This window comes from Lissotriton helveticus, chromosome 9 (genome assembly GCF_964261635.1).
Source record: "Lissotriton helveticus chromosome 9, aLisHel1.1, whole genome shotgun sequence".
Lineage (NCBI taxonomy): Eukaryota > Metazoa > Chordata > Amphibia > Caudata > Salamandridae > Lissotriton > Lissotriton helveticus.
In genome coordinates this window covers 26,885,781-26,908,531 of record NC_136070.1, presented here as the reverse complement: position 1 = coordinate 26,908,531, position 22,751 = coordinate 26,885,781, and the positions used below count along the sequence as shown (strand labels likewise).

Sequence of the window (22,751 nt, the reverse complement as noted above, 5' to 3'; positions counted from 1 at the left end):
AAGTGTTTTAGCTGGTCACGGCGATTCAGACGAGCAGCGCAAGTGGATTACAGGAAACAAGATCGCGACACCGGCTGCCATTAAATCTGGTTAAGTGCAAATAGCATTCCCATAGCAGCAGGCTGTGCCATGGCTTCGACCGTACTCCAGCACTTTACACTCACACTACCACCGAGCCATATAGCGCCGCCTGGCACACTGATGTCTGCCATGGAAAAAAGGATGAAAATGGACCTCAGCATGCCAGGCAGTGTCTTACATGGCTCTAAAGCAATGTCTGGAGAAACTGAGAGCTGGGACACCACCTGCCGACGCAAGAGATTTCGGTCTACTTTCCAGGCTCTTCTCTGATGACTTGAAGAGATATGAAAGGGGAGGAATCTGCAGGTAGATCCTTTCACCAGAAAGATCCCTACCAAAGGTAAGTAACTGGTTTGTCAGTCTCATTGATTAGAATGTGGTTGCTTGTGCACAGTCTTCTGAGCTTGCAGGGATCTGCCGACAGCCTGGAGATCCCAGCTCCACTGAGTGTGTTTGAGGCAGGTACAGTGGTCAGGGCATCTGAGGGGTTCTCACTGTCCACAGCTGGAAACCATGAGTTCCTTCTAACAGGCGTGCAGGCGAATAATGCACAACCTTAAAGGCATGCTTAGCATCTGCATAGCAAGACATCTAGTGAATTATTTGTCCTGTTTATACATTGTTTCTGCTTATTCTCTCCAGGTTTGTGTACAGAAGGACTTTACCGAGTGAGCGGGAATAAAACAGACCAGGACAACATTCAGCGGCAGTTTGATCAAGGTAATTTAAAAACTTATTTTAATAAAAGATCTTTCAGAAAATGATTATTAGTTCTGCTTTCTGCAAACTGTGTTTCTCACAACAGCATCAGCGAATCCTGAGCTGAGAAGAAGTGTGTATGTCTATGCAATTAAAAACGTGATGGGGCAATTCTACTTCAGGGTCAACACTCAATGGAGTGCCTTTGCTGCTCTCCAACCGACCATGTTACCTGAAAACATGACTGCTCCTAGTCCTCAGTCTGTAGCCACCTGCCACCCCCACTTCTGCATTTTGTAGTTGCCTCACTGGTATATCTGGTTCTCCCCTTGGATCTTTGACAGTTACACATTATTCTCAAATATTGGGACTCCCCAGAGATTCCCACCAGTATGTTCTTGTTTTTTCCACAAATTGATCACCAGCAGTGTCATCTTAACATAACTTTTCTGTTGGATACTTATAACTCCAGATTCCTCACCTTGTGAATATCCTCATGCGCCATACTGGATATGGAAAGCAAAAAACTCCTGCGGAAGTGACGGACGGAGGCACATGTAAGTGTCCTTTCTTTCCGTGCCATCAGACTCTGATCCAGAGCGGCGCTCGTGTCCTTCCTCTGACGAGAATTTTTCTCTTGTTTTTTCTAAAAAAATCTACCATTGTGCAAGGGAACAATTAGCCCCCTAAGACTGCAGGGCCTAAAACCTGTAGGAAGTGTCAATGATAGATGCCCACGAAGTGAGCCTTAGATTCTCGGTTTCGGCACACGTCTCCAAGACCTGCGATGACTGCACCCAAACGAACCCAAAAGCCATCGTACAATACGGTGTATTGCAAAACACAGCAAGACTCCTTGCAGCTCCCGATTGATGTTGGGAGTACTGGCCCGCTCCGGAAGTCATTCCCGCAACAGATGTGTTTTACTGTCAAAGTCTTCAGAACTCATCCTCTTTCGATGGACAGAAAAGGGGTGAGGAGGTCACCATGCCTTACAGTCGCGCTCTTGTTCCACCAAGGAGTCAATTCCAACTATGGTTCAGATGCACCTCAGTTTTCTGGGTCCATCAGCGGTTGCAATAGATCGAGTCCCTTTGGGAGGGCATGGCTTCCTCTAGCATGCCTTCGGGCACTAAGGATCCTCGGAGGCTTCCAGTCGCATTACCTCTGGTCGGGCTTTCCTTGGCGGCTTCTGTTCCCCCTCAAATGTGCTTTGTGTTCCGCACCAGTGCCGCCTTTGGTTCCAGCACAAATCTGCACTAGTCCCTTGGATATCGCACTAGAGGAGGATCCAGAATCTATTCTGGGGTTCGATTCGGAGCCAAATTCACCTCAACCATGACTGCGCCCCGATTCTGACATGGAGCAGCCAATACTAAATCTTTTAGACTTTAAACACTATACCATTACCGCACAGACACGAAACAACCTTTTTGATTTGGATTCTTGACCATTATCATCCACATGGAGATGATAACAGGGGGTCATGGGTATGACTTTACCCCACCCCGTGATGAGGAACCTCGTATGTAGGTTTGTATTTCATCCGAGAAGTGATGAGGGTCTTGCATTGCACCTCCCCACTATGGACATAAAAACTATTGTACTCATTTAGCTCCTTCAGCCTGGCCAGGCACAGACCACAAGGCCCTCACTGACAGGCTATTGCCACTTGGGCTAAGTGGCACACAACCACCCTGTAGAAGGCAGGATCCACCACTTTCTCCTGGGATGGCAGAGTATCACATATGACAAATCCGTCCTTCAAATCATCCAGATGGGCTGCGCCCTGCCATTCCTTTTTGGCCTGCTGCACCTGCCACCTACATCAGAGAAGCTTTTGTAGGACAACATGCCTGTTATAGGGCAGAATGTGCAGGCTTTTTTGGCAAAGGAGCCATAGAGATGAAAAAGAGGACTGGATGTTATGCCAAAAAAGGGTGGAGGCCTTCACCCTATTTTTGATCTTCACCCTCTCAACGCCTTCTTGCGAATTGACAAATTGAAGATGCTTGCTCTGGCCCAGGTTCTATCTCCCTGGATCCAAGAGACTGGGCGGTGGTGTTCGACCAGCAGAATGGCTATTTCCATGTCCTTGTCCTGCAGGACCACAGACGCTTCTGCAGTTAAAGCACAGAATGACAATGACACACGAGAAAGCCTCTCCAATGAAGAGGGGACTTTCAGGAAGATGCTGACCTAGTAGAAATAACCAATGAGGGTAAAAATATAGCGGGCCACTAGTGCCATGGATTTAGTCCTAGGCCTGAAGATGCTAGAGAAATACATCACGCACATCACGCACAGGTCAGTCAATATTAGATCACTACAGACTATTTCACCACCCATCTAGAACAATTATTACCATTCCTCCAGTGCTACAGCAGATCTATTGTTCTCCAGTATTGGATCCTTCATAGATTCACATGCTTGAATCATCCCAGTCATCGTAGTGGGGGTCCCACGGTATACTTATAACAGCAATAGTTAACACTACCATAGGCTACAATGCAATGAACAGTCACTGCAATAGCCTATCCATTTTTTTTTTTTTTTTAAAAGAACCAAACTTAAGTAGTAGTAGCCAATCAGGTGACAGCACCCTGTAGAACACTCCCAGGAGAGGCTAGGTTCCTCAGATTTTCTACCGCAGTTTCTTATTCAATTTTCCAGATTTCTACTCAAAATGTCAGATTCTTCAAAGAAAAGTCTCTGCAGGTCAGGGGGCATGCTGGAGATCCCCATAAGAACTGTATCTACTATCTCTACCCTCAACATAAGGTAAAAGACTGCAAGACCTGTAGGACTTTTTCAACCAAAACCCTTAAGGACATAGAGGGTAAGTTATTGATTTGGCTTCAGAGACTGAAAAGTAAACCTGATGTTGACTGAGGATGAGGCGAGCTCTATCTCACAGGCTTCTCAGGAAACATCTAAAATGAGAGCAAGATTTCATGAATGTCCTGAAGTTTCCAAGAAAAAGGCTTCTAACTAGTCTTGTCAGGAAGATGCAGGCACCTCACAAATATGAAAGCATTCATTTCCTAAGGAGCAGAAAAGCCATCTAATCCATAAACATGAAAAACTTCAAAATCATCCATGAAGATTACAGTCTCTAGGAAGCTTATATCATCGATGGCGTTTTCTGGCTCCCTGTCGACACAAAAACCACCATCTGAACGCATTTCACCTACCTCGTCGTTGAAGAGCTCATCGTCGAAAACGAAATCGTAGTCGACGGATACGACTGCCCTATTGACGACTGTCCTGCCAATGACACTTCCAGCAATGACGAAGGCTCCGACTCCTTCAATGATGACTCGGACGATGGCGACAGCTCGAATCCAGCTACTGGTCGTCGTCGACGGCTCTTGGTCCTCGTGGCTGCAGAGTCGAGCTTCACCTCTTTGCCCCTGAAGCACCCGACATCGGTGGGCATTAGTCTATCGTGCCCCTGGTCACTGGCAAGTGACCCAGACTCTGTCCTCTCTGCTTTCAGGTTCTTCACATCTGTGATCCAGGCTTGGATCCCTCCGAACACTTTCCTTCTTCCTGGCAGCAGCACTTTGCAGCAGGTCGCCATTGAAAGCGACGACGCGACCCAACACCATTTGACACCTATGCAACCGGCTTCCTTGGGTGAGGTAACTCGAGTACTCCAGTGCTCCTGTGGGTGATGGCCCTAGAACCCCCTAAGCCTAAAAGGGTTTGCTCAAAGTCCTCTCCTAAGTGTCCTTAAACTTTAAAATTCCAACTGCGACTTTCCCCATAGAATCTAACGGAGCTCGCGGCTGTGTTCTCACACTGCACACATCACCCGTGGGTCCCATGTGTCACTACCTTGGGTGGTTCCTTTGGGTCCCAGCGATTCTACGTGGTCTAGGCACTGTGTCAAGTCGTGGTTCTTATGCAACTTTCTTAATATATGGTTTGGTCTCCCCCTGGGGCCTGTTGTATATTGTGCTATTTACTGAAGTTATAAAGTGTTGATATTGTGTATCTTGTTCTCTAATCTCATGAAGAGGTTAGTAGAGAGTGTTTAGTAATAAATACATATATTTTATATATATATATATATATATATATATATATATATACACATTGTGTGGGTCTCCTTTCATTTGGTCATTCAAGAGGTTATAATCTGGTAAACCAAGCTGCTTTACACTCCTGCAAGACTTGGCCTGAAGGCTGCTCTCCATAGCTACCACTAGGATAGCTTTCAATAAAGGTTGTCTTTAACCTATCATCAATAAAGGTTATTTGTACTGGTGCAAGGTGCCCACTATAACTAGTGGACAGCATATGCCAAGCCAACTTCTCACAATATAGATCTCCTGATGATGCTCCAGGTTGTCTGGTAGGGCATCCTAAGCCAGATTGTTATCTCACAGGGTGCCCAACAGAGATCAAGAAATCCTTTAGCACCTATTAGTCACCACCTGTCAATGAGGGAAGGCGCCTTGATAATATTGGCAAGAGGTTCACATCCACTTCAGGTACTACTGTACACGCGGCTAACGCTCTAGCGATATTAGCAAGATACGACCAACAAATGTGGTCCGCTATCGCTCCTTACATGGACCTCCTTCCGGAGAATAAAATACTAGAAGCAAGAAAGTTTCTTCTTGAGGGGAAAGATCTTCATCAGACATTATTGATGCTTCTATGGATGTGGCTTCCTTGGCCTTTTATCCGCTTGCTGGAGCGGCTGTCCTCTGGCGTCAGTATTGCCTGAAGGCAACACGTTCCTCCTTGAAGTGCAAAGCAAAATACTGGACATTCAGTTTGATGGTTGAGACTCTTTTGGCAAACATATTGAAGACTCCTCACAGACCATTAAGACTGACACAGCTAAGGCTTTGGCCACGCTCCAATACAAGAAACCCCCCTTTCGCGGAGTACGTGGCAGAGCCGCCTAATTATGTCGAGGTGGTTACCAGAAATTCCAACCTCATGCTTACACCTCATTTCTCCCTTCCGACCAACATCAGCAGCAATATTGTGCACCACCACAGGCTGCTTACTTTAGACAGCCCAGGCGGAAGCATCAAGGTCAATCCTGCATCTAAATAACCAATGCTAACCTCATGGCCCTTTATCACTCCTGAAGAAACCAATGCCACCATGAAGTCCATCCACTCAGGGGTCCATGGGACCCCTGCCTCACCACCGTACTCTAGAGGGCTGCAACCTATCAGTGCCATGTTCATTCCTATTCTGAACGCCTGCATCCCTTCCGTGACCTTCCCAGAGGCTTGGAAACATGCCACTGTCCTCCGAATGATGAAAAAACCCTCTGCAAACCATTCAATGCTCGGCAACTGCCGAACGATCTCCCTACTACCATTTCTGTCCAAGGTCTTCGAGAAAATAATCAACAGACTACCTCACTGACTACCTCAGCGACCACCAACTCCACAATACCAGTCAGTCTTATATGTCAAAATACCCATACTGTTAGGGATAACAATTTTGTGTATACATTAAACTGCTCTCCAAACCACTTCAGTACCAGACCCAAACATGCTGCTGGTTACACCGGTCCCATGCATGATCTAATAACTGTATCTGATAGACTTCTAGCTGCAGATTCCTTACCTTTGAATTTCCAAGGCATCATACTGGATCTGGAAACTTTTGCTGAGCAATACCCCTTGCACGTGCAGTCAGATGGCTCAATTCGGCTCCGCATGATATTGTCTGCGTGGGTTGTGACTTCGCTATCACCTATATAGGTGCCACCAAGGCGGACTGACGTCAGTTCCTTTCTTTCCGCGCCAGTTAAGCTCCATTCCGGGGTCGAATTCTGAATTTTTTCCATCTTCGTGTGCGACGGATGTCTTCGAGGAAGACCGGTTTCAAGCCGTACGGTGCCTACCATCGCATGATGTCGGTTACCGACCCCCACCTTGTTTGTGTCTGGTGTCTCGAGCACGACACGTCGTGCTCGGACTGTCGGGCCATGGCTCCGAAGGCCTTGAGGGAGCGGGCGATGAAGCTCCTTGCGGCCCTGCAGTCGACGCCATCGAACGAGACTCCATGGAGGTCCAGTCTTGATCGAAGAAGAGGAGGTAGCGGGACCGCTCCCGAAGCCCTAAGTCCTCTTGGTCCCACTCGAGGTCCTTGTTACACTCAGGGAAGAGGCATAAGAAGTCGTCCAAGTGGACTTCATCTTCACCTCGTCCGCAAACGAGAGAGGTAAGGATCACTGACGCTCTAGGCACGGTTCTGCAGAGACAGAGACTGGGTCAACTTCGTGCCTCCCTCCCTTTCCGGGAGCTGGAGCGACCCCGACTCAAGTACAAGAGTTTTGCGAGGTCATGCGCAGTGTATATGAACGGGCTGACCCTACTGGTGAGCCCTCGGGCCCTGCGGGTCAGAAAAGGCCCCATCAGGTTTGATGCCATCTGGGTCTCATGCATCCAATCCCAGACCCGCGTCGACGCTGGTCGCGCCAACGCGACCTCCGACCTGGTGCTCATCGGTGGTGCCAGCCTCATCCCCGACTACACGGAGCCGGAACAATGTAACTCGACGCCGACCAAACCCATGGGTTCTATGTTGTGTCCTGAGCACTTTGAGGATGTGCTAGGGTCAGGTAAGGAATGAGATGGGGTCTATGGACCCTCTGGAACACCAGGAAGACTCTAAAGAGCAGTTGGACTGGTATGGGGAACATGCAGAAGCCAGTGGACTGGATACTTCTCCAGATACTGGCATGCTCTCTCCGCCAACAGTGGCTATGGAGGAGGGAGCGTCCTATGCTACGGTGGTAAAAAGGGCAGCTGAAGTCCTTGGACTAGAACTACCTTCAGTGCAGGTCAGGACTGATCTCCTGCCCGAAGTGCTTCAACTTGGGCTTCCACTTCTGAACCCTTTTTGCCCTTTAATTAGGGGCTCCTGTGAATAGGACCGTTGCACGCCGCCATTATCCAGCACCGGGTGATCCAAAGTTCCTCAACCAACACCCCACCCCTTAAAAGTTTGCTGGTGCAGGCCTCTACTTCCCAGGGCGTGTACCCCTCCACCTCTCCAGATAGGGAATCCAAGAGGTTGGTTGCGTTTGGGAAGAAATAGTTTTCTTCCTCCAGCCTGGCATTGTGGTTTGTGAATACGTCATGCTTATTGGGCTGTTTCCCCCACTCCCTTTTGGAGACCGTTGCGCATCTGCTGCCACAAGTCCCGGAGGAGGCCCAGGCTGTGCTCTCCCTCCCAAGCAGTTATCGATAGGAGAGATGCAGCAATATTCACCATACGGTGTGGTCTAGATACGACTGATTCGCTGGGCAGATCAATTTCAACGACCGTGGCCTTAAGGCACCTCGCCTGGCTTCTCGGGCATTGTCCAGGTCAATCTGATGGACATGCCTTTTGATGGAAGCTGTCTTTTTGTGGAAAAGGCAGATTCAGCCAGGGTCAGGTTCAAGGACTCTCAAGCTATGGCCAGATCCTTGGGCCTCTCCTCTACTACTTCTGGCCAGTCTTCCTTTCGCGGCAACGGAAGGGGTTTCCAGCCGCGTCAACCTTACCCCAGCCACCGTCCTGCACAGACCTCACAAGCTGTGTGGGGATGTGGAGCATTTCGATCAAGGAATGGAGGTTAGAAATAGTCAGCCACCCTGCCCCGGCAGCCGCAGCCCCCAAGCACTCGTAGGCTGACTCTGCAAGACCACCCATCCCCAGTTGGTGGGACAATTCGTCATCATCTGCCTCACTGGAGATCCATAGGATCGGACAAGTGGATCTTGCAGATCGTCCAGGAGGGCTATTCTCTGCCTTTCCTTTCTTTTCCTCCTCCCATTCTTCCAAATCAGGAGCAGCTGACTGAGGCTCATCTGAAATTGCTCCAAGAGAAAGTTACAACTCTCGTAGCCAAGTGAGCTATAGAAAGGGTCCCGGTTTCAGAAGTAGGCAGTGGTTGTTATTCCCGCTACTTTGTGATTCCGAAGAAGAACAAAGAGTTGAGGCCCATTTTAGATCTTTGGACCCTCAATCTCTTCCGCAAGAAGTTGTTGAAGATGCTCGCTCTAGTTCAGTTCTTGTCTGCCCTGGACCAGGAAGACTGAATGGTAGCATTGGACCTGCAGGATGAGTATTTTCACATCCCTATCCTGCTGGGCCACAGACGTTACTTGCGGTTCAAGGTAGGGCGTGAGCCCTTTCAGTTTACCGTGCTCCCCTTCGGCCTTACCAGTGCCCGTCAGGTGTTCACCAAGATGATGGAGGTGGTTGCAGCTCATCTGCGCAGGTTAGGGGTGCCAGTCTTCTCCCTACCTCGACGACTGGCTGTTGAAGGCTTCCTCGCCCCAGGCTGTCTACTACCTTCAGACTACGGCAGACCTCTTGTGTTCGCTGGGGTTCTCTATAAACATACCAAAGTCACACGTGACTTATTCTCAGATGCTCCCTTTCATTGGGGCATGTCTGGACACAGTGCAGTTTCGGGCCTATCCTCCCGAGCAGCGAGTCCAGGATATTCAGGTTATGATTCCGATGTTTCAGCCTTTATCCTGGATTTCGGTGACACTGACTCTGAGGCTGTTGGGCCTCATGGCCTCCTGCATCCTGTTGGTAAATCATGCCAGTTGGCTTATGCAGGCTCTGCATTGAGACTTGAAGTTCCAGTGGGCACAGCATAGAGGCAATCTCACCGACATGCTCCAGATCTCGGAAGGAACTGAAAGCGATCTGAAATGGTGGTTGACGAACTGCGATTGGGTCAACGGCAGACCCCTCTCCCTTCCCCAACCAGACCTCACAGTAGTGACAGATGCATCACTACTGGAAAGAGGTAGCCATCTGGGAGAGGTGGAGATCAGGGGACACAGGTCTCTGGTGGAATCGGTGCTCCACATAAATTTGTTGGACCTCGGAGTGAGTCAATTAGCATTAAAGGCATTTCTTCCCTCTTTCAAGGGAAAGCTAGTGCAGGTGTTCACGGACAACACCACTGCCACAAGCAGGGCGCGGTCGTGGACCCTTTTTCGGGAGGCCCTGCGTCTATGGACATGGCTGGAACAGCAGGGCATAACACTGATGGTTTAACACCTGGCAGGTTCTATGAATGCCAGGGCAGATGAACTCAGCCGTCGATGCCTAGCGGACCACGAGTGTTGTCTCCAGTCGGAGGTGGCGCAAGGTCTTTTTCAGCAGTAAGGAGAAACTTAGGTTCGAGGCATATGAGCTGCAGATCTCACGCTGTGCATTAGATCGCCACCTGGTGTTGGGCTCGGATGATTGCATGTTGTTGTCGTCTTGGAAGAAGCCTTTGTAGTCACGAGATAGGTGACTCCTCCCTTGGACGATAGTGCGCACGGGCATCGGCTCCATCCTTAGATTGCTTTTTCTGCCACTGGGTTCGGATGCAACTTTTCCGCTCTAGTTCGAATTCTACTTTTCAAGTAGTTCGAAGCGTAAAAACTTTACTAAACAACTTTCGATATCAATAACTATCGACTCGACTTCATCAGCTCGATTCCGGTCGTCGACGCGGGCCATTGGGCCTATCTACGCCGTAAGGCCTACAACTCATGGAAAGGACACCATTCAAAAGATGCCCCGAGTTTGGAGCAAAATTTCCACACAGCGACCATCACGAGGTGTGTAACCTGTGCTTATCGCCAGAACCCGACGAGTCCAGCTGTACTGCCTGCGCATCCTTTTGTTCCAAGAAGACCATTTGAGATCGGAGGGCCCGTCGACCCGATATGCAGAGATCAGCTCTGGAACCGGTGGATGTCTTCGACGAAGGTCCATGTATTTCAGAGGAAGATTGCGACGATCTCCAAATCGTATCTGAGGCAGACGACTCCGATGACTCCATACCGTCGGGTCAATGCGTGAGTACTACTGCCCCACCCCAGCTTCAACACCTAAATCGAAAGGGAAGGACAAAACTCCGCCTCCGGGACCCTGTTGCGACCGAAAAACTCCTTCGAAAGCCCCGCTATCGAGCCTGGCTCCGAAGAAAATATTAAAGCCTTCTGGTAGCTCCATACCGAGCAAACCGCACGTGCCGATACCACCAGCTCCCTCGGCACCGAAACCGAAAGAAGTCCTGGTTCCGAAACACACTCCGAAACCACCGACTCCTAAAGACAAGACGGCTCCGAAAGCAATGAAGCCTGTTTCCGACGCTTCCAAGCCGACCAAAACAGCTTCCAGCCCGAAATCTTCAGTGCCGAAACCTACAAAGCCTGCTTCCGTTGCTTCCAAGCCCATGAAACAGGCCTCGACTCCAAAGACAATATCTTCGGTGCCGAAACCTACGCCAAAGGACTCTGTAACAGCTCCTAAGGCTAAAGACAAGCAACAAACATGCCCGGAACCGAACAAATCGGCACCGAAAGCGATTCCTCAAGAAGAGGAGCTTTTTCAACCTGATTCTATGCAAAAAAGGATCTACATTGATCCACAAACAGGACATGTCTCTACTATGCCACACAGAAAGAGGAAGTTAGATACAGCACCTACAACTCCAGTACCTGTCAAGAAGAAGGATTCTGCTACATCACCTATGCACCCTTCTTCTCCTGTACCTTCTCTTTCACCTCCTCTTCCAAACATTTCACCTCAAAATTCACCTCAAATTTCTCCTCCTCATTCTTCACCACCACAGACACCTCCTCAGAATGATGATGAGTATAACCTAGGGGTCGGGGGAGACCCAGATGAGCCTTTTTCCTACCCAAGTGATGCACCAGACTGGGAGTACCCAAACTCACAAGATGTACTAGATAGCCCTGGCCCACATACACATCCATTCAAACCATCTCCTCCAGAGGATAATATTGGTTTTGGACACTTACTCAATAGGGCTGCCATCTATCATAATGTCACAATGCACTCAGATGAGGCAGAAGAAGATTTTTTGCTAGATACTTTTGAGCAATCACAAAAATCAGTTCAAATACGACCTATGATAAAGGGGGTCATTAAGCATTCACCAGAAGTGTTTAAAGATCCTGTACGAGATAGGATCTTAAACCCAAGAATAGAAAAAAAGTACAGAACTGCTCCTGCGGGTCCTGCCTACATTAAGGGGCAACTACCCTTAAATTCCCTAGTTGTTTCAAACGCCAGAAAACGAGCAAACTCCCAAACATCAGGTGAAGCACCAACCCCTGATGAGGAATCAAAAATAATAGACGCTTCAGGCAAGAGAATAGCTGCACAAGCTAGCAATACATGGCGCATAGCTAACACACAAGCCCTCCTCGCAAGATACGACAGGACTCACTATGATCAGTTAGACACACTTTTACAACATCTGCCTGACCAATATAAAGCCCAGGCAAATGACCTTATCCAGGAGGGTAAGCTAATCTCAAATGCCTCAATCAAGTGCGCACTTGATGTAGCAGACACGGCATCTAGGGCAATAAACACTAGTGTCCTCCTTAGATGACATGCATGGCTACGCGTTTCAGGATTTAAGCAAGAGGTGCAAACAACCATCTTAAATCAGCTATTCAACCAACAACAATTGTTTGGTCCAGAGGTAGACACAGCGCTTGAGAAAATGAAGAAAGACACTGATACAGCCAAATCTATGGGAGCTCTGCAGTCCACCCAAGCACGAGGCTCCTTTCGTCACTCCTTTTACAGAGGAGGCTCCAAACAAGCTGGAGCAGACAATTCAGCTTCATTTAAAACCAATACACAAACATCCTCCAATAGAGGATACTTTAGAGGAGGCTACAGAGGCAACAACAACAAGGGAAGAGGTTGAGGAAATAACAATAATCCAACCTCTCCAACACAAAACAGTGACTTCCTTCTGCCTCCCCAACAGCATTCCACTCCTGTAGGGGGCAGACTAACACAGTTCCTACTTGTCTGGAATTCCATCACAACAGACAAGTGGGTAAGACAACTTATCCAGTATGGTTACTGCCTAGAGCTTACAGCTACCCCTCCACATATACCACCCAGGCAGCGTCCAATGTCCACAGAACATCTAACGCTGCTCCAACAAGAGGTTCTCTCATTGCTGCAAAAAATGCAATAGAGCTAGTTCCATTGCAACATCAAGGAACAGGGGTTTACTCACTCTATTTCCTAATACCCAAAAAGGACGGAACACTAAGACCAATTCTAGACCTAAGGCCTCTCAATCTGTATATACACTCAGATCATTTTCACATGATCACTTTACAACAAGTGCTCCCATTGTTGCAACAAGGTGATTTCCTAACCACACTAGACCTCAAGGACGCCTACTTTCACATTCCCATACATCCTGCTCACAGGAAGTATCTCAGAATTATACTAGAAGTACAACACTATCAGTTCAAAGTCCTTCCATTCGGGGTCACAACTGCACCACAAGTGTTTACAAAGTGCCTAGCAGTAGTAGCAGCACATCTCAGAAGACAACATATCCACGTCTTCCCATACTTAGACGATTGGCTCATAAAAGCCAAGTCATTCAATCAGTGTGTCCAACACACATCTCAAACAATTCAAACACTGGGGTTTACAATCAACTACACCAAGTCACATCTCCAGCCCTCCCATGTACATCAATACCTAGGGTCTACGATAAACACCGATACAGCTCTAGCTTATCCCAGTCCAGCCAGGATACATAGCATTCAAGCCTTAGTCACAAAGTTTCAAAACCAGCACTCTCTCCCAGCCAGAATGTTCATGCAACTAATAGGCATGATGGCATCTTGCATTTTTATTGTACCATATGCAAAACTGCAAATGCGCCCATTGCAGGAATGTCTAGCACATCTGTGGAATTAGGCTCAAGGACAACTTATAGACCTGGTGTTGGTGGACAGCCACACACACATCGCTCTCTGCAGTGGTGGAATACCAAAAACTTGTCCAGAGGGCGATCGTTCCTCGAACCTGTGCCACAGATAGGACTGACAGCAGATGCATCCCTCACAGGAGGGGGAGCCCATCTCCTGCACCATACAACTCAGAGAAGATGGACCACTCAACAAAGAGTGCTCAACATCAATCACCTAGAGCTGCTAGCAATATTCCTGGCACTAAAATCCTTCCAAGTACATGTACAGAACAAAGCTGTCTTGATCTCGAGCTCTGGGGTCGTCGAGCCACAGCTGGGAACCGTTTAACGCCAGGCATCTGATTTCCGAGGATGGGCATTGAAGAGCTTAATTAACTTCATTCTTGGCTTTTCGAATTTGACACAAGTCGGATGAACAGGTTCTATGAGAGTGCCTTTGGTGGGGTGGGGTAGGGTATGGACAGTGCTTGATTTGTTTAAAAAAAAATAGGTGCCAGGGCCCTCTTCTGTAGGCCACTGCAGCTTGCACCACCCAGTGCCACTGCCAGTTCCAGTAACAACACAACTAACCACTACACCCTACAAGAGTCACAACTTAGACTATTCCAGGCTCCAAAGCTATAAGAACTGCTTGAGCGGCAGGTATTAGTCGTTTTTAATGTATATTGAACACTACTCGAGCCTCTGTCCCGCTTCTGCGACACATTCCTGAAACCACTTGTGCAAAAAACTACTACGTACCTAACGGGATACAAAGAATCTTCTGCAACTACTCTACCAGGTTGAGGTTGATGAAAATACCCTACTCGTGAGTTTCGACATAGAGAGCCTCTACACGAGCATACCCCAGGACGACACCCTTAAAGTTCTGGAAAAGCCCTCAACAAAGAGGAATGGACACAGAGGACACCTAAGAACTTAATTTTAGAATGCGCTAGATTGGCTCTAAAAAATAACTTTTTTGAATTTGAAGGAACATTGTACCTCCAAATAGGGGGTACATCTATGGGAAGCACCTTTGCCCCAAGTGTAGCAGGACTATACGTGTTTGATTTTGAGGAACAGTTTATCCTTAACGACAACAACCCCTTTGGAACGCATATAACGTTTTGGAAACGTTATATAGATGACATTTTTGTCATCTGGCAGGGACCGGAAGCGACCCCGATTTCTTTCTTTGATTGGCTCAATACCCGGGATAAAAACTTGAGGTTCACCTACACAAAAGACCCTACAACTATGGTCTTTCTGGAACTGGTCATAAACAAGGAGAATGGACGACTTCACACAAGAATGCATTATAAACCTACAGCAAAGAACAACTTGCTTAGGTTTGATAGTTTCCACCCCAGACCACTGAGAGAAAACCTGCCGTACGGGCAATTCCTAAGAATACGCAGGAACTGCAGTAATCTGAATGACTATCGAGAACAAGCAAGAGACCTGACCTCGAAATTAGAGACTAGAGGTTACCCGACCAAGATTCTGAACAAATGCCAGAAAAGAGCCAGAAATCAGCCTCGTGAGACACTATTGGAAGACGTCACAAAGATCAGTGATGGCATTCCACTGACTTGTGTGACTACCTATAGTCCGGCATCAAACAGTGTGACCAAAGCCATCAATAAACATTGGAAAATACTGAACACTGGCAATTTAAAATGGGAGAAACCTCTATTTTCCTTCAAACGTGCCAGGAGCATAAGAGACGCAGTCATGAATACAAGACCAATAAACATAAGTACACAATCACCAACCGTCCTTAACGCCTGGGGCCTCCCAAATGTCACTGGTCACTACAAATGTGGTAACTGCAGCGTGTGCCACCTGACGGAGAATAGCAAAACCCTCTCTTTGGAACCAGGTAAAACGTGGACCATCAGGTCCCACACCAATTGCAACAGCACTAACGCAGTGTATCTTATCATCTGTCCTTGCAACCTTCGCTACATAGGCATGACCAGCAGGAAGGTGAAGCAAAGGATTTGTGAGCATAGAAGCACTATCCGGTGCAAGAAGTCTGACTAAACTGACTGATCACTACCTCTCCTTAAACCACACGCCCAATGATATGACATGGACGGTCATAGAACAGCTGACTCCTGGTGACAGACTACCCCAACAACTCTAAGAGAAAGAACAACGTTGGATATATAGACTGTCCACCCAGAACACGGGTTTGAACGATAACATTCCCTGGAACACAGTGCTCTCCAGGTAGAGCTCACCTGCTGAGCTCTCACCCATCACAATCCTGTGACAACCCTAACCCCATGAAAACTGATCCGTTACTACTTTCTCCCCCACAATCACTGAGTGATTACAAGTACTGTTCTATACAATTACCATCCTTGTGGACCCCCTCCGAATACATATAGATTCAGCCTTGGTCCACCACTACGCTGACGAGCGTCCTTTTTCCCTTCACAATCGAGCAGCACACATACGGCCGTTATAACCCTGTCTCCCCATGCCTAGCCCATGCTCACAAACGCCAATCTGGGTAACACAGCCTTCTGAGTCTGTGCTAGCCCGGCGTCTGAATCGAGCCCCAGTTGCCCTCGCAACCAGACCCCACGTGACTACGCCCCACCCCCCACCGGCAAACACGGAAGTATACTTCCGAATCTAGCGAGGCTCCTAGAAAATCTCGCCGCTGAGATGGGCGAAAGTGTGACTTCTGGCAATTGATGGAAAGACCCAAGTCTTGAAACAGGGAGAGGCAAGACTGTGTATGCTGGATTGCCAGTTGAAGATTCGGAGCCTTTATGAGACAGTCGTCCAGGTATGGATAGAATTGTATGCCTCGTAGGCGTAGAAAGGCAGCTACCGGGGCCATGATCTTGGTAAAGACCCTCGGTGCTGAACGGAGGCCGAATGGTAGGACCTTGAATTGGAAGTGCAGGTGTCCCAGTGTGAAGCGCAGATACGTCCTGTGTCTGGGGTGAATTGGCACATGGAAATATGCGTCCTGGAGGTCTATCGTTGAGAAGAATTCCCCTGGATTGAGGTAATTCAGGATTTGAAGCAGAGTTAACATTTGAAAAGTTCTGGAAAGGATGAATTTGTTTAGGGCCCGCAAATCCAAAATTGGACGCCATTCTCCCGACTTTTTCTTGACTAAGAAAAAGCGGGAATAGAATCCCTTGCCGCGTTGACCTAGCGGCACTACCTCGATGGCTCCTTTCAGGATCATTAATTTCACCTGGGCCAAAAGATCTTTGAGGTGGGGAGAGGGTGGCCCGAAGGTGAACGAGTGGGAGGGAATTTTGTGAATTCCAGGGTATGGCCTTTGGAGACAACGTCCAGGACCCATTGGTGGGAGGTGATTTCGGACCATTTGCAAAAGAATTTTGAGATGCGGCCTCCAAGATGCACAGCCGGCAGATGAAAGGAACTTAAACTGTCACTGTTTTTTGTTGTTTGCACCACCTCTATACGTTGTTTTCCTTTGGTATGGTCTGGAGGAAGACTGACGATCTTGGTTTTGGTATGAACCTCTCTGGCGGTTATCGCTGTAGGTATTGTATGAGCGATACTGGCCTGATCCACGAAAAGTAGAGGAGCCCCCGCCTCTACCTCGTGCTCCCCGAAAGGGCCGCTTTTTATATTGGAGAGTAGCTAAGGACTTTGCGTTGTCAGTGTCCTTTTTGATCGCTTCAAGAGCATCGTCCACATGCTTGCCAAACAAAGACTCTCCATCGTACGGCAAGTCAAGGACCTTTGCTTGTACTTCTGGGCGGAAAGTTGTAGATTTCAGCCAGCCTTGATGCCTCAAGACTGCAGCTCCAGCTAATTGGCGAAAGCCCGTGGATGAAATGTCGAGCGCGCATTCGATAATTTCAGACGAGATTACCTCTCCCTCCTGGATAATGGCCTGTGCTTCTGCACGGATGGTCTCAGACATTTGAGGAATCAATGCGGCAATCTCGAACCACATCTGGCGGTCGTAACGGCCCAGAATAGCCAAAGTATTAGCCGCTCTGACAGTAGTGGCCGCCATTGTTGTAAACTTTTTCCCTATAGAGTCCAGCTTGCGGCCTTCCTGATCAGGAGGAGATGTGAGTGGTGTTGCCGAGATCTTTTCTGTGCTGCTTGAGTAATGACCGAGTCTGCTTTTGGTTGTGATACCAAACAGGCTGGAGCGGACGCTGGAGCCTTATATTTTTTTTCCAAGTTGGGTAAGACTGCAGGTACTGAATTCGGATGTTCCATAAGTTTAAGGCCCTCCGTCCAAATAAAGTCAATAATTGGAATTGTGTGTGATTGTCTTTGTGAAATGTCCTTAAAATCATACAGGAAGCATTCACTCTCATGTTGCTGTTTCTCTACAGTGAGATGAAAGCGTTTCGCAGCACGGACCATTAAATTATGGAAGTTTGCAATGTCCACTGGAGGCGATGCAAGAGGTGAAGTGGGCGGAGTGGAAGGTGTTTGTGCCCTGTAATTGTCCCACTCATTCATATCGACGTCATCGTCGTCATCAGTGTCTTGAGGAGCAGGATCCTCATTGTCAGTGTCAGGACGAGTTCCTCCCGGTGATGCAGGCGGAACCGTAGCAGGTGCTTGTGGAGGTTGTAGTTGAGGCTGGGGAGGAGGTTGCAATGCCGGGGAGGCAGGTGTAGATGGAGGGAACCTGCGGTTATAGTCATCAAGCATGTGCCGCAAATTTGTGACCCAAGAGAAAGGAATTTGTGTAACTGGTTCTGAAGTTACAGTTTCTGCTTCGTCAACAAATCATTCCCACCTTCGACGTATTCCTCTCCGTCACCCTCATCACTGTACTCCTGGCACTTAATTTGCAAATCAGATGGACTAGATGCCTGTCCAAACAGTTGTTCCACTTCAGATTCGTGGTCTGATTCTTCTCCACCGGATTGAAACTATTTGTCTGGAAGACGGGCACCACTCCTTATTGGACTTAGTTGAATGAGAGGAACCGTCTTCAAGGTAGAAGCAGTAACCACTGTATAAATGGTAGCTGAGGTCGGAGGAGGGCGAGATGTCGACGAGCCCGTTGATGCAACAGCAGTAGTTGTACGACCAACCTGAGGAGTGGAAATTGCAGATTTTCCCATCGTCGACGAAGATGTCTTATCCGTCGACGGAGCAGTCGACGATATTGGAGCTTTAATCGTCGATGACGAAGTAACCGTCGACGAGATAGCCGTCGACGGAGTCGTCGGCGCTGATGTTACGGCCGTCGACGGGGGCGCCGTCTACGAGGTCGTCGACGAGCTTCTTTTAGATGAATTGGTCTTCGTCGTCGGTATTTGCGTCGACGACGGGACCGTCGACAGTGTTCGCGTCGACAAGAGAAGCGTTGACGATGATTTCTTCGTCGACGGTACTTACTTGACACTCGTCGACGAGATCCTAACAATCGACGTAATGGGTCTCGTCTCCTGGGCTGCCGTCGACGAGGTGATCGTCGTCGACGCGGCAGTGGATGACATGGAACATGTCGTCGTCGACGTAGAGGTTACAGACTTCGTCGTCGTTGAAGACGTCGACGGGCGCGTCGACGAGCCCGTCGACGAGCCTATGCCAGATTTTTTTGAGGAAGGCATGGCTTTGGGCGCAGACGTCGGAGAACCAGGTCCCGTAGACGTGCCCTGAAGCAAATCCTGTGGGGAAACAATCCTGGAGGATTCCAACAGTCTACTCTTCTTAAGAAAAGGAGATGGAACCTCAGTTTCAGACCCACGCTTCTGAGAGGATCTGGAAATACCTGAAGAAAAACTTTCCACATCAGAAACCACAGACTCTGAAGTCTTCAACTTCTGTAGCCACAGAAGGAGACGGGCCTCTCTATCCCTCAGAGTCTTGGGAGAAAAAGTGCGACAGTACTTACAGTTCTTAACCTCGTGGTCTGGGTAGAGACAGTAAAGGCATTTACTGTGAGGATCCTCATGGAAAAGATGCAGTTTGCCACAAGAAGGGCAGGCTTTAAACAAAGATTTCTTATTTGAAGACATTTTTGAAGAAATAACAGCTAGTTGAAGAAGAAAACTGAGCAGAGCTCAGGGAGACTCCCTTCACACGACGTGCGGTAGAAAATCTGAGGTCTTGGGCTTCTGAGGAGAAGGTTCTAGAGGGAACTGCAGCCTGATTGGCTGGAATGTGGACCAAAACATAATGACACTGATATGTTACTAAGTTGAGTTTCTCCCTTGGGCTTTCTATGGGCCTATTCAGTTCTATGGTACTTTTGAGTTTATTGTATTTTATATATATATATATTTATATGTATATATTTTATAATTATAATAATTTTACTTATGTATGCATATATTACTGCTATTTTATGTACCGTGGGACTCCCACTTCGACGACGGGGAATATTCAAGCATGTGAATCTATGAAAGACACCCCTAATACTGGAGAACACTTTCTAAAGAAATCACCGATTTGTGATTTCACCACCACCACGAGGCGAGGGCAGGATACACCTTAGCGTGTGTAGACCCCCAGCCTATGCTACACTGGTCCTGAAGAAAACCTCTATAGTCACACGAAGGTTGAAACATGTAGACCTACCCTTTTAACTTAAACACCCCCTCTTACGTCTATTTTTGACACCACAGCCTACCTAACTAGGTAAAGGTGCCACATGTAAATATATTTTATATATTTTTTTTTACCAGTTGTCCAACCACTCCAGAATAAAGTCTTTGAGTGGGTAGAGTTGAGACAACTTTTAATCACATTTTCCTACCCTTATTACACATAGTAAAAATAATGTATTCGGGTGTCGCAGCACACCTGGATGGCATTCGGCTATCCGGGTGGGACCCCGATGATGAAGCATGTCACCAACTAGGTTGCTGAGTGAGGGGTCTTCTAAGGACAAAGCATTGTCCCAGATCGGGTTGCAGGGCTTGCACCTCAATACCGCACTAATGTAAAGGTATTAAGTACCCTCAGTGGTTACTCCTTCATTTGTTTAAATATTGAATCTAAGGGGACCAGGAGTTCCTACTAGACCCCTAAGGTCGAACCACCCTTTCTCTCCTAACTGTTTACAAGATATTGAACAAATAAACCACTATTGTTGGTCTCATCTCTAAATTACACAAACAGCGTCCCCACGTGGCAGGCTGTCATAGGTGCCGATGTTGACAATTAAGTGCAGGTGCAGACCCGAGCTGTGCTCTCCCGTGCAGTTGCTGAGGGTAGAGATGCAGCAAAGTTTGCCATCCGATGTGGGTTGGACACTGCTGACTCGCTAGGCAGGACGATTTCAACATCAGTAGCCCTGCGACGCTACGCCTGGCTGAGGTCCACTGGCTTTTTGGGTGATGGCCAATCGGGCGTCGCTTGTTTGGCGACAAAGCGGACAACACGCTCCAGCGCTTTAAGGATACTAGGGCTGCGGCTAGTTCCTTGGGCCTCGCTACCACCTCCTGCCCCGCGCAGTCCGCCCCTTTCGTGGCTAAGGAAGTGGTGCCCCACCATGTTCCGCCCAGAGCCACAGGCCTGCGCAAGCTGTCCAGCCTCTGCGCAGCCGGGCACGTGGGACCCCGCGTCGTGGGTCTGGGGGCCAGTGGGCTGGCCAGTCCACCAGCGCCTCCTCTGCAGCAGCCTCCAAACCGTCCTAGTCTGACTTTTCAGGGCCAGCAGTTGCCAGTGAGCGGCAGGATTTGCCATCACCTCTCCCACTGGCACAACATTGTGTCGGACAGGTGGGTTTTGCAGATAATCCGGAGGGGTTACCCCCCCACCCCCCCTCCATCCCCACCCCCTTCGAGACTACCCCTCCCTCGATGCCACCTGCTTTCCATTGCATGTCGGAGGATCACTTGGTCCTTCTCCATCAGGAAGTTGCAGCTCTCTTGGCCAAGGGAGCCATCGAGCGAGTCCCTGTGCCGGAAGTAGGTCGTGGTTGTTATTCCCTCTACTTCCTGGTACCCAAGAAGGACAAAGACCTGCGTCCCATCTTGGATCTCAGGGACGTCAACTGCTTCCTCTGGAAGGAGAAGTTCAAAATGTTGACATTTGCTCAGGTCCTGTCTGCCCTCGACCCTGGAGACTATATGGTTGCGTTGGACTTGCAGGACGCCTATCTTCACATCCCATTACATCCCCATCCTGCCTGCCCACCGGCGTTCCCTACGGTTCACAGTAGGCCACTAGCATTTTCAGTTCACCGTGCTCCCCTTTGGCCTTACCTGCCGCTCTCGGGTGGTCACGAAAGTGATGGCGGTGGTCGCAGCTCATTTGCGCAGATCTGGGGTTCCTATCTCAACTGCTGGCTGTTGACGGCGAGTTCGCCCAAAGCTGTCGTCTCCTACCTCCAGACTACGGTGGACCTCCTGCATTCGCTGGGGTTCACTATCCATGTGCCAAAGTCACACCTGATTCCCTCTCAAAGCTCCTTTTCATCGAGGCGGTTCTGGACACAGCGCAGTTTCTGGCTTATCCTCTCGAACAGCGAGTCCGGGATATTCGGGCTATGATTCCAATATTTCAGCCTCTATCCCGGGTTTCTGTCAGAATGACCCTGAGGCTGCTGGGACTCCTGGCCTCCTGCATCCTGCTGGTGGATCATGCCAGGTGGCATATGCAGGTTCTGCAGTGGGACCTGAAGTTCCAGTGGGCACAGCATCGGGGGAATCTTTCCGTTTGCATCCAGATCTCGGAGGGCACTGAACACCAATTGCAGTGGTGGCTGATGAATTAGTATTGGGTCAACCGCTGATCCCTCTCCCAGCCAGAGTGCACAGTGGTGACAGATGCATCACTTCTGTGGTGGGGCGGCCACATGGGGGAGACGGAGATCAGAGGCCTCCGGCAGAGTCCAGGCTCTACATCAACCTTCTGGAGCTCCGGGCAATTTGTCTTGCACTGAAGGGCATTCCTTCCTTCTGTCAAAGGAAGAGTAGTGCAGGTGTTCTTGGACAACACCACCGCCACGTGGTATTGCAACAAACAGGGCGGGATGTAGCCGTGGACCCTCTGTCAGGAGGCCCTTCCTCTCTGGAAGTGGCTGGAAACTCCAGCCATGTCCTTGGTGGTTCAACACCTGGTGGGTTCCCTAAACACCAGAGTGGACGAACTCAGCTGCCGGTGCATGATGGATCACAAATGGCGTCTTCACTATGAGGTGGTGCAAGGTCTCTTTCAGCAGTGGGGAGAGCCTTGGTTAGATCAATTTACCAACGAAGAGAATGCGCAATGTCAGCAGTTCTGCACGTTGGAA

General features: G+C 48.8%; 1 protein-coding gene across 1 annotated transcript in view; it reads left to right on the top strand.

Moving 5' to 3' along the window:
• The window catches only part of ARHGAP5 (Rho GTPase activating protein 5), a 631,911-nt gene that overhangs the window by 512,851 nt on the left and 96,309 nt on the right, over positions 1-22,751 (top strand). Inside the window, exon 4 of the mRNA XM_078659393.1 lies at positions 724-801. Coding sequence (XP_078515519.1) covers positions 724-801 — 78 coding nt within the window. The remainder of the gene's footprint in view (positions 1-723; positions 802-22,751) is intronic.